At 45.6% G+C, this 11,399-nt stretch overlaps 1 protein-coding gene across 2 annotated transcripts; it reads left to right on the forward strand.

The window, feature by feature from the left end:
- The first annotated feature begins 86 nt into the window (after positions 1-86).
- ZC2HC1C (zinc finger C2HC-type containing 1C) lies at positions 87-8,812 on the forward strand. Of its 2 annotated transcripts, XM_032837337.1 has the most exons (4): positions 87-223; positions 896-998; positions 1,096-2,443; positions 8,455-8,812. In XM_032837337.1, the coding sequence occupies exons 3-4, from the start codon at positions 1,118-1,120 to the stop codon at positions 8,716-8,718; spliced, it is 1,590 nt and encodes a 529-aa protein (XP_032693228.1). In that variant the 5' UTR covers positions 87-223; positions 896-998; positions 1,096-1,117; the 3' UTR covers positions 8,719-8,812. The 2 variants fall into 2 exon arrangements, with proteins under 2 accessions (XP_032693228.1, XP_032693229.1); XM_032837338.1 differs by lacking the exon at positions 896-998 and having other exon boundaries at positions 1,099-2,443.
- Positions 8,813-11,399: the final 2,587 nt, after the last annotated feature.

Consider the following 11,399-nt stretch of genomic DNA (forward strand, 5'->3'; position numbering starts at 1 on the left):
GCGCCTCAGGACCGCGTGCTGCCTGCGCCTGCGCGCGCTTCCCGGGCGGCGTTCGCGGCTGGTGAAGGGGCTGGGCGCGCACGCGCTCCGTCTCCAGGCAACGAGAAAAACAGAAGCCCTCAGAGAGCGCCTGCGCGGCGAGCGGTTGGCATGGGGTTGGTCTGGTCTGGAAAGCTAAGTGCTGGGGTTTTCCCTGAGCAGGAACGGTCCTCCAGAGCCTCAGGTACGCGGAAGGGGAGGGCAGACATGGGGTCAGCACCTCGACCTCCCCAGGGCCCCATGGATAGAAGAGCGAGGGCTTGTTCTCAAAGCGGAGTCCCCAGTGGGGGCGCCCCGCCTGACCCTTTAGGACGGTGCGTGACTTCAGCGTTCCGGATCTGAAAGCTGCGGCGGCCAGGCCAGGTGGCCTCCACGTCTCAGTTTACAGACCTTTCGTAGTCCGCGCCGCGGGGACTTGTCGCGTGAGGGTTTGACATCAGGCACCTGCTGCAGGCCTTGGGCAGCCTCTGGTTCTTTGGAGTCAGGCACGCTTCCAGCAGGAGGGACGCTGGAGAGCTCTTTGTGCCAGGCCCTGACCTCTGGGCCGCAGTTTGCTCTCCTGTGAAACAATAGAGCTGGACTCAGAGTCCTAAGATCCCTAAATGCCAGTCCTGTAACTCCTAGCGGAACTTCAGTTTACCAGTGAAGAAACGAGACAGCAACGGAAAGTTGCTTGTCCTGTGTCACAGGCCTAAAACCTGATTTTCGATCCAGTAGCTCTTCCCCAATAAATCTTCCCCCCAACTAGGGAGTGTCCTGTGTATGGCAGGAGCATCACTGTGAATGGCAGAGGCTGGTACTGGATTAAAGCTAGGTGGCAGGAACACCCGTGTCACATTCGTTTTTCTATCCTCAGGACCTAGTAAGCACCCACAGGAAATAATGAGCATTCACCAAATGCTTATTGAAGGAAAGCTCTGGCAGACCCAGCACCTCTTTCCCTAAAAAGTTCAAGAGAATTAGGTAGGTAGGACACATGGAGAAACACTTTTTTACTTTAGCAGCGGGGAGGAACCTCAGACAAATTCCTCACATATATCTGGCTTAAATCTCCCCTAGGCTTCAGTCCAGTCCCTGAATGGCTGGCCTCCAGTTGGCACCATCTCTGCCTGTGGGCGTTATGCTTCCATATAATAAGACAGAAGCTCCAGGGCTTCTCTCCACTAAGCAAGAGCCCTGTGAAAAAGGTGACTCTTCTCAGCGGTCCTCCATTGGGCACCCGAGGAACAATTTCCAGCAGAAACTTTTGAGCAACAAAGAGTTGACACTGGATAATATCTACACTCACTCCAAATGGAACACCTGCACGAAAGTCCGGAACTACTCCTATCCCCACTGTGTTGGAATCAGCCAGCAAGATTTAAGAAGCAATCCCCAGGGCCAAGCAAAGGGTTTATTTTACTCATCAAGTCCTCAGTCCTGGTATCCCAAAACAGATAATCAGGAATTCATCTCCTTCACAAAGAAGCGAGTTGGGGTAGACCGGGCATACCCACTGAAACCCGTGTTTCATAGGAAGTCTCATAATACTGGGGAGGCTGGCATTGATGGGGACCAGAATGCTTCTCCAAGACCCTCTGAGCCAAGAGAGTTTCCATACAGCAGCTTTGGTTCAAGGAACTGGGTGCATTCATCTGTGGTTCGTGCTGTTGCTGCCACACAGGAGGAGAGGGCCATGCCAAACCCCAACAGAACTGAATGGGTGCAGATCCAAAGACTAGAAGCTGCAGGGGAGAGCTTACAGGAGGAAATCCGAAGAAAAGAGACCCTCCTAAGGGAAAAGCTGAAGAAGACAGAGGAGGAACTCAGAAGGATCCAGAAAGAAAAGGAACAGGCTAAGGAAAATGAAAAAAGAGAGCTACAGAGAATGACACTCCCCAGGAGGAGAGTTAAAGGTAATAGCAGCACTGCATACAGACCTGCCTTCTCCCCAGAATTCGGGTCTGAGGAGGTCTTCAGTAGAGCCAAGGGAGAGGATGAAATTTGGGGACGGTCTCAAGAAAATTCTAGTCCATTTCAGCTCTCTGATTATGGAATACAGAAACTCAAAAGGGAAAGACTGGTGGCAAGCAATAACAAAATCCGAGACCTAGTCTCAGAGCCATCAAAAGAGTGTTCTCAGTCTTCAGAAGGGCCTGGCAGTGCTTGGCAGGGGTCCGCCAGCAATCCGAGTTTGTCTAGGGCCCCAGACTCCTTGCTTCCCAGCTGTTCCACTGAAGAACCCGAACTTGGCGAATGTAGCCACTGCGGACGCAAGTTTCTCTTGCTCAGGCTGGAGAGACACTCCAACGTCTGCAGCAGGATGCAGGGTTCCAAGAGGAAAGTGTTTGACTCCTCCAGGGCCCGGGCCAAGGGCACAGAACTAGAGCAGTACTTGAACTGGAAGGGATCGGCCTCAGTCAAGGTAACAAAGCCAGGGCCTTATGGATTTGACTTTGAGTGGGAAATCATTGTAAAGGGATGTCATAGCAGTTTTCTTTAGAAAAAATTCATGTGTCACATAGGGAGAAAGTGAGAATTAACATTTATTGATTACTACTGTGTGCCAGTCACTGTGACGGGAGCTTTTCGTTAAGATCCTCGCCAGAATCCTGTGAAAGGTTTTGTTGTCTCTTATTTTATCAATTCAAAAGTCAAGTCTCAGAGAGTTTAACTTGCTTGAGATCACAAACAGCTTTAAATGGCAGAGTCGGGGCGCCTGAGTGGCTTAGTCATTAAGCGTCTGCCTTTGGCTCAGGTCATGATCCTGGGATCCTGGGATCGGGCTCCTTGCTCGGCGGGAAGCCTGCTTCTTCCTCTCCCATTCCCCTTGCTTGTGTTCCCTCTCTCGCTGTGTCTCTGTCAAATAAATATATAAAATCTTTAAAAAATAGTAATAAATGGCCAAGTCAGCACGTATGGGGTGCCTGGGTGGCTCAGTCCATAAAGTGTTAGTTAAGCATCAACTCTTCATTTTGGCTCAGGTCATGATCTTAGGGTCCTGGAATCAAACCCCCCAAGCCCCACTTTGGGCTCCCGCATCTGGCCCCAGCCCCACATCAGGCTCTGTGCTCAGTGGGGAGTTTGAGGGTTCTCTCTTTCCCTCTGCCCCTCTCCCCGGTTGTGCACACACTCTCTAAAATAAGTAAATAAATGGCGGAGTCAGCATATAAATCTGGGTCAGAATGACTGCAAAATCTAGACTTAAAAAATATATGTCCTATTGATTATGAAAGTTAATAAATGTTTAGAAAATTTAAAAGATTTGAAAAATATAAAGAGAAAAATGATGCAGCACTTCACGCTGGGGAGAGAGTTCCTTGCTCTTTGTAATATACTCTGCCACCTCCCACGATTAGGATTTGTTACAACTCCTATAATGGTCTCTACTTTCTCAAGATTAGCTCAGTTCTGATATACTTCTTAGTAAATACATGAAACACAATTAAGTTTTCAATCCTTTCTCTCCCCATCCAGAGTCTAAACACCTTAAAGGTGAAGGAGTTTATTTTTGGTTAATATTCCTGCTGCAGAAAAACTGGGTCATAAAAAGACTGTGAGACACTTGCCTGGTAAGTTTAGGGGTATTTCACAGGCGTATTTGGACAGTTAGATCTGTGTCTCATGAATAAATCTACCACTCTATCGATGTTATGCCCCTTGGTCTATAAGTGAGTGTTTCTCAAGGTGGGGCATGCTGGCAACCATTTTTTTAGTAGTTTTAGTGTGTATTAGAAAAATATAACAACATATGAAGCCTGTGGTTTCTAGGAATCATGAACGTAAAGAAAAACATTAAGTAATTTATGGTAAGGGGGATAAAGTGAAAGTGGTATGCAGATGACCAAAGTTTGGGAAAGCCTAGACCACGTGATCTCAAAGCCCCAACCAGCTATAATTTTCTAACAAAATATGACAGTATATTCTGTTTTCAGTTCTTTCCAACCCTCCCTGTGCTGCATTAGCACCTCTTACCTGCTAAGCACTTTACAGTTTATGGGCAGGCATACTTGCGGGGGCCTTTAAAAAACTCAAATTTTTGCAGCGGCTCTTAGGAGAAGTCAATTGCAGTTATTTCCTTCAGTATAGTTTGGAAGATTGCCACAAAAAGTCCCTCTGTGTTCAGAGAGAATCTACCTGAAGTCCAGTTTCCAATAAGAATTCAACATTTTGCTCTTGCAGAGAATGATAGGATCACCAGTTCCTGTTCTTTCCTGTCTTCTTTCCGGACAACCCAATAATCTACTGGGGTCTTCTTTGTCTCACTATAGGGGTGGTCTGGCAGGTGCCTGAAAAGAATCTTGTGTTTCTTTCTTTTTTTTTTTTTTTTAAAGAATCTTGTGTTTCTTAAATTCCTAAATACAGTAGCAGTGAAGCAAAATAATTGGATTTCTGAGATCAGACACTCCAGCTTTGTGGAAAACTAGTTTTGTGGCAGGGCGGGGATATGATGCATCGAGGATACTGAAGCAGAAAGGATCTGGATTGAGATGCACTAACATTCCTTGGAATGTTCTTAGTCTTATTCCAAAGCTTTGTGCCTTTGGAAGCTGAATGTCTCCCTATTATTCCTCTACTGTACTCACAAGAACAAGTGACTTTCCTTGTATCCTTTAATTTTCACAGAACTTCCAGCAGACTCGTAGCTCTGGTCTCTCCACTGGACCTTAAGCATTTGAGCACAGGAACCACATCTTTGTGCTTTGTGAAAAATAAGTGTTAATTGAATTAAAATTTCAATATCATGAATATGATAAATTAATAGTTAATTTAATATGATGAACTATCATATATACTTGAGCAACTTTCCCCAATTCTTTTTTTTAAATGATTTTATTTATTTATTTGATAGAAGACACAGCGAGAGAGGGAACACAAGCAGGGGGAGTGGGAGATCGAGAAGCAGGCTTCCCGCTGAGCAGGGAGCCCGATGTGGGGCTCAATCCCAAGACCCTGGGATCATGACCTGAGGTGAAGGCAGATGCTTAACAACTGAGCCACCCAGGTGCTCCTCCCCAATTCTTTTAAAAGTTCCTGGATAGGGGTGCCTGGGTGGCTCAGTGGGTTAAAGCCTCTGCCTTCGGCTCAGGTCATGATCTCGGGGTCCTGGGATCGAGCCCCACATTGGGCTCTCTACTCAGTGGGGAGCCTGCTTCCTCCTCTCTTTCTGTCTACTTGTGGTCTCTGTCTGTCAAATAAATAAATACAAATCTTTAAAAAAAAATAAATAAAAGTTCCTGGATACTATTTCTAACACACAGATTCTCTTGCCTTCTTGTCTGTTTCAGTAAGGCTCTCCCCTGAAGGATCCTTTTCCTTTGATAATATCTCTTCCTGTCATTCATCATTAATAATATCAGATCACCAAACAGCCACTTGTCTCCTTTTTTTGTCTTTTTAAAATTAATTTTATATTAATTTAAATATTTGAATACGTTTTAAAAATCATGTGCTAAGTGATCTGTAAGGCAACAAGCAGGATCCTGCCTTACCCTTCTCCATCTTAATGGCCCCCAGTGGCAGCCTTCAGTTCCTGATAGATGACTCTTCTCGTATGCATTTCCATATTTCTCAACAATGTGCCTATTTTCTTGATTAATCAGTTTTGCACACTATCTGTTAACTTCCTCCTGTGAATGCTGCGGGTTAAGCTTTCACATCTCCTCTCCTTTTACTTTTCTTCTTCCCTTCTCCTTCCATCATGGTGGAATCACAATTTTGGGTTAAACCAGTAGTCAGCTTTTACATTATAATAACCACGTAAATTTTGTTCACTGATGAGTTTATAAATTCTGCCTCTGCCCACATGAACCTGGAATTAATAGCTGACTCATGTTTTCATTTGCTTGGATTTCCTACGTACCTGTCTCTAATTTTTATTTTTTTCCTAAACGATCCAGCTGATGTCAGACACCTGTTAGTGTTTTTGTAAATGCTCAAACACCTAATCCGTCAGTTTAATTTTTTTTTTCCTTATTCTGGAAACTTCCCTCCCACCACTCTTTTTCCTCCTGCACCAGTCTGGATTGGTTATTCTCTAGGCCTGGTGCAAACCTGTTGTTTTGGGACTGCTTTTTGCTCCTCCTCTGTGTTGGGTCCTGTTTCCAGCTTCTTATGTCCTTTTTCTTGCTTTATTCCTTGCTTTGCTGAAGCTTTCAAGAAACATGCATGGGCGGTATATATATATATATATATATATATATATGTATATATATATATATATATATATATATGGTACAGATATGTCTCAGAATGAATTAAAATATCTGTACAATAGCCTTATATTTGATGGATGATTTGACCAGGTACAGAATTCTAGGTAGAAAATGATTTTTTTTTCAAAGATTTAATTTATTTATTTGAAACAGAGAGAGAGAGATCACAAGTAGGCAGAGAGGCAGGCATAGAGAGAGAGAGGAGAAAGCAGGCTCCCCGCTGAGCAGAGAGCCCGATGCGGGCCTCGATCCCAGGACCCTGAGATCATGACCTGAGCTGAAGGCAGAGGCTTTAACCCACTGAGCCACCCAGGTGCCCAGAAAATGATTTTCTTTTAGAACTTTTAAGGCATTTTCCCTTTTAGCATCCAATGTTACCGTTGAGAAATCTATGCCATATTGCTTCCTGCTCCACTATATGAAACCTCTTCTGGTGTTTCTCTTTTTCTGAAAGCCTACAGGATTCTCTATTCTGAAATTCTACAATGATTGTGATGGCTACTTGGTAGATAATTTCAATTTCAAGAGCAGTGACCTTAATTCTAGGAATGCTTATTGTATTATTTAATAATATCTTCTGTGTGATTTTTGTATTCTTTTTGGAACTCCTTTTGGTCAGGTGTTGGACTTTCTAGATTGGTTTACTAATTTCCTAATCTTTCCTACTTTCCATCTGGATCTTTTTTCCCATTCTGAGCAATTTTCTTGATATTTTACAACATTTCTATTTTTATTTTTAGCTATCACCATTTTTTAAAGCAGTCTTAAAAAAAAAGATTTTACTTATTTGACAGAGAGAGAGATCACAAGTAGGCAGAGAGGCAGGCAAAGAGAGAGAGGGGGAAGCAGGCCCCCTGCTGAGCAGAGAGCCTGATGTGGGGCTCGATCCCAGGACCCTGAGACCATGACCTGAGCCGAAGGCAGAGGCTTTAACCCACTGAGCCACCCAGGCGCCCTAAATGGTCTTTTTTAAAATAAAGATTTTTATGTATTTATTTGAGAGAGAAAGAGCGAGAGCAAGTGATCAGGGGGAGGAGCGGAGGGAGAGAAACGAGGATACTCCGCACTGAGTGCAGAGCCCAACCCGGGGTTCAATCCCATTAAGAGTCGGATGCTCAACCGACTGAGCCACCCAGGCGCCTCTTAGCTCTCACAGTTTTTATTTATGATAGTTCTTTCTGGTTCTCTGGCTTTAAGTTTTCTTTTACCTCCCTCATTCTTGTTTCCTGCGAGTGAGTGAGAGAATACATGTACCTGTTTTGGTTTCTCTCGTTAGAACTTTACTCAAATATCTGGTGATCCCAGGCGGTCCATTCCTATTTAAGCTTAAGTGGGGTTTGTTTTTGTTGTTGTTATTGTTTTAAGGTAGTACTTTTTTTTTTTTTTTAAGATTTTATTTATTTATTTTTGTGAGAGAGGGAGAGAGGGAGGGAAGGAGGAGGGGCAGAGGGAGAAGCCCATTCCCCTCTGAGTGGAGAGCCTGATGTGGGACTGAGCTGAGGACCTGGGACCTGATCAGGACCTGATCTGAGCCCAAGGCAGACGCTTAACCGACTGAGCCACTCATGCGCCCTGAAGTGGGGCTTGTTGACTGGAGGCCTTCGTATTAGGGTTATCAAACAGTGAGCCTTTTCACTGGAGTCACTCAGGGTCGGCATCTAAAGGCTTTTCTCTTGACTGCTTGGTGCACGCAGAGAACTCCTGTCTCCTATGAGGGTGCCAACGTGTTTGATATCCTGGGAGCTGTATGGGGGAAGGAGGCCGACAGTGCCATAATTCATCACATACACCCGCACTTAATCCCAATTTTCAGCCTCAGTATTACCCTGTTCTCTACTATGCCTGGACTTCCGAGTCTGAAACCTGTCTGGTTCGGTTTCTCCAGAGGACAAACCCCTGTTCTCCCGTGAGAGTGCTCAAAGGGACCGACACTTGGGTGTGAAGATGGGAGAAGGGCCCAGGCACCCAGTTTATTCCCGGCCCTGCGCCTCTCCCTCTCCACTGCCTGTGCGATGAGCACCCAGCCTCTCAGTGCTGTCCCCCGTGGCAGGCCCTTAGCTCAAGTGCCTCCACTCTGGCAAGTCAGCTGTTGCTCCTGTCCTGTTCTCTCTGATCTGACGGATAAACACCCTGTACATTTCCTTACTGTCATTCCGATGAAGACTGGGAAGGAGATGTGGTAACCGGCAAGATGAATGACCCGTCTTCCTCCCCCTTACAGGCTGAACCTCCTCAGAAGAGCAACTGGAGACAGAAGCACGAGTCCTTCATCCGTACGCTCCGTCAGGCCCGAGAGGTCCAGCAGGTAATTGCCAAAGGCGGAAACCCCGCAGACTTGCCTCCCATCCTGCCTGCAGAAAATCCAGATTATATTCAGTGTCCTCACTGCAGCCGCCACTTTGCTCCCAAGGTGGCCGAGCGGCACATTCCCAAGTGTAAGACCATTAAGAACCGGCCTCCACCTCCAAGGAAGCATTACGGTTGAGCAGACAGCAGTGGGAGCCGCAGAAGGCTCTGCTCTCGTCAGCAGTTAGTGGGAGTAGAACAATTTGATGCAAAACAGAACTAAAACTTCCACATCTCCCACATCTGCCTGCAGGGCTTACATCAGTGAGGAGAGCCCCATCGCTAAGCAGCAGGAGGCTAAAGGAAGCCTCAGCTTCCCACGAAATTACCACCTCAGGCTGGTGCGCCTTGTTATTGGCCTGGGAACGGATGGGCAAAGACTCTCAATGTGGCGAGCGGCCCACAGTAAAGCTCTCTTCTCTCGAGGCGGGCGTGTGGTTCGTGCTGAGTGCCTGCGTCCGCTGTGCCTTCCTGCCCCTGCCTCTGCGCGTGTGCCTGTGGTTCCTGTTAACTCTTCTTGCTCCTGCAGGAGAGTTCTAAAAGAATCTCAAGCTGCTACATGGGATTGAGCTGGTGTCAGAGGATCATGATCCCCCCGGTGGCAGCGCTTACAAAAGAGAGTGTGAATTTGCTGTAAGGCAAATAGAAAATTATCCTTGACCTCCGCGATGCGTGGTCCTGGCCGAAAGCCAACACCAGTTTGTAAAGATAGGGTGCCAGTATATCCTAAACCCTCCTTGTGGTGTACTGTGCCATAAAGGGAACCTCATCTTTCTGTGCCTTGCATGGTAGGGCTGGGAGAGAGCATCCCGTATGCCCCAGGAGTTGCTCTTTGCTAACGGACTGCATATGTCCAAAAAAAAAAAAAAAGGAAGGAAGCAACTTCAGTTTCAGCTCTTGCTGGCATTCTGCTTTGAGATCAGGTTGGGTATATGGCTTTTTAAACGCAGCAGCAATGTCTACCATCAAAGCAAGCTGGGACATTGCCAAGTCACCTGTCCCTGCCCATTTTACCACAGCGAACTTCTCTTTTAGAAAGTAAACTCTGATGAAAAAGATACTGGATCTTTTTAAAGTTTTTCTGTGCAGCATTGTGCGTCCTGCACAGTAGTCTTCACAATTAGACCTTCTTTCAGTGGGTTTTGGGGATTTAAAATTAAATGATAAAGTAAGTAAGTCCTAGATAGGTCAGATGGGAGAAGTGATAAGGTAATGCCTGTCGGGGGTAGTATCAGTTCAGACAGGATGAAGATAGAACAGATCTGAAATAACAGGATTATTGTACTGAGAGCAACACTCAAATTGTTAGTTTAAAATACTGCAGAAAAAACACCCAACCTGACAGGGGCCAAGGTGACAAAGCAGACAGTAAAACCATAATCTGCTAACAACAAAGGACCAGTCGCTACAGCTTTTCCTCTGCAGTTTCTGCTGAACGGCTGGGCTAACAGATCAAACCAATTAGGACCCAGGCCTGAAAAAAATGTACATACTTAGAAAACACAACATAATGAATTGCTTTATGCTTCTAAATTTTTGCGAAGAAAAAGAGGGATCCCAGAGCGGGGCCTTCGGCTGGCCATTTGACGAAACCTCACACACAGACTGGATATTTAACCCAATAGATACATTCCCCAGGCAAGTCTAGTGAAGTACAGACGAAGCTTCACACTTGATGGTAAAGGCAGGTGGCGAGAACGAGATGCTGCCAAAGCCGCACAGAGGTAGCCTCGGGACTGCTTTGTCCTACAGACTTGACATACATCTGACATTCAAAATCTGGGCTACGGAGAATCTCTTGAAAAGCTGGAAGTTCTGGAAATACTGGGCCAGCAACCCTGCAGAGCTCCTTCAGACGGGCTGACCACACCAATCACCAAGCCCCCCCTGGCCTGCTGCACCTAGTCACCTTTCCGGCCTGGCCCCACGGGCACTCAGGTTTGGGATCCCTGGATGATGGGATTAAGTTCGCAGATCAGGGCCCTCTGGGGAGAACAAATGTCTGTGTGGGGAGTGCCTGCTACAGACACGGGAAGCAGTTACTCCTTCTTATAATGCTGGAGAAGTGATGCAATAGTGCCTCAGTGTTCCCTCCAATCTCAACACGCACAGTCCTTGATTAGGTTAGGGCGATCTATTAGTCTTTTAAATTTAGCTTGATCTGCTCTTTGGGAAGAGGTCAGAACTCTTTTGCTAAGTCCCTTCCTGGACAGCAGAGGATGACAGTAGGTAAGGCTGATTGGTCTTGTCCATGGGTGATGTGTCTTTATCCAAGAAGCTTCAGTACAAGCAAATGTTATAAATTTTAAAGTTTAAAAGGTTAAGCAATGGGGAAAATATCTCATGGTGAAACTCATGTCATATGAAAGTATATGCAGACGTACTGAAATAGTACTTCTTAACAGCAGTGTATTTAAGGCCACAGGGTACCTTTTGGCCAACATTTGCTTTTTGGCCATTAATTTATCATTCCTCACAACTACAAAGGAGGAAGCAGAGATGTGATATAGTGTTTTTCTCTCTCATGTTCCTGATTCTGTGAGGTTTGGTGATCAGCATGTTTATTTCCGTAGTTAATCATTGAAGTTATAAATGATTTTTGGCTTTGTGGCAGGAAGGAACATGTTTTGTGGTCCTCACTACAGCCCAGTCTGCAGGACACTAATGAGTAATACTTCTTTGGAGGCCCAGGGATACTCATTTGAAAGAATTTATTTATAATACATCCTTGCTCCAGAGTTGTTCTTTCTGTTATGAATGTTTCCAAATATATGGCAAGTCAAATGAAATGTGAGTTTAAGGCTGCCTTTAACTTTAAAC

This window comes from Lontra canadensis, unplaced genomic scaffold (assembly GCF_010015895.1).
Source record: "Lontra canadensis isolate GAN:19392208 unplaced genomic scaffold, GSC_riverotter_1.0 scaffold98, whole genome shotgun sequence".
NCBI lineage: Eukaryota > Metazoa > Chordata > Mammalia > Carnivora > Mustelidae > Lontra > Lontra canadensis.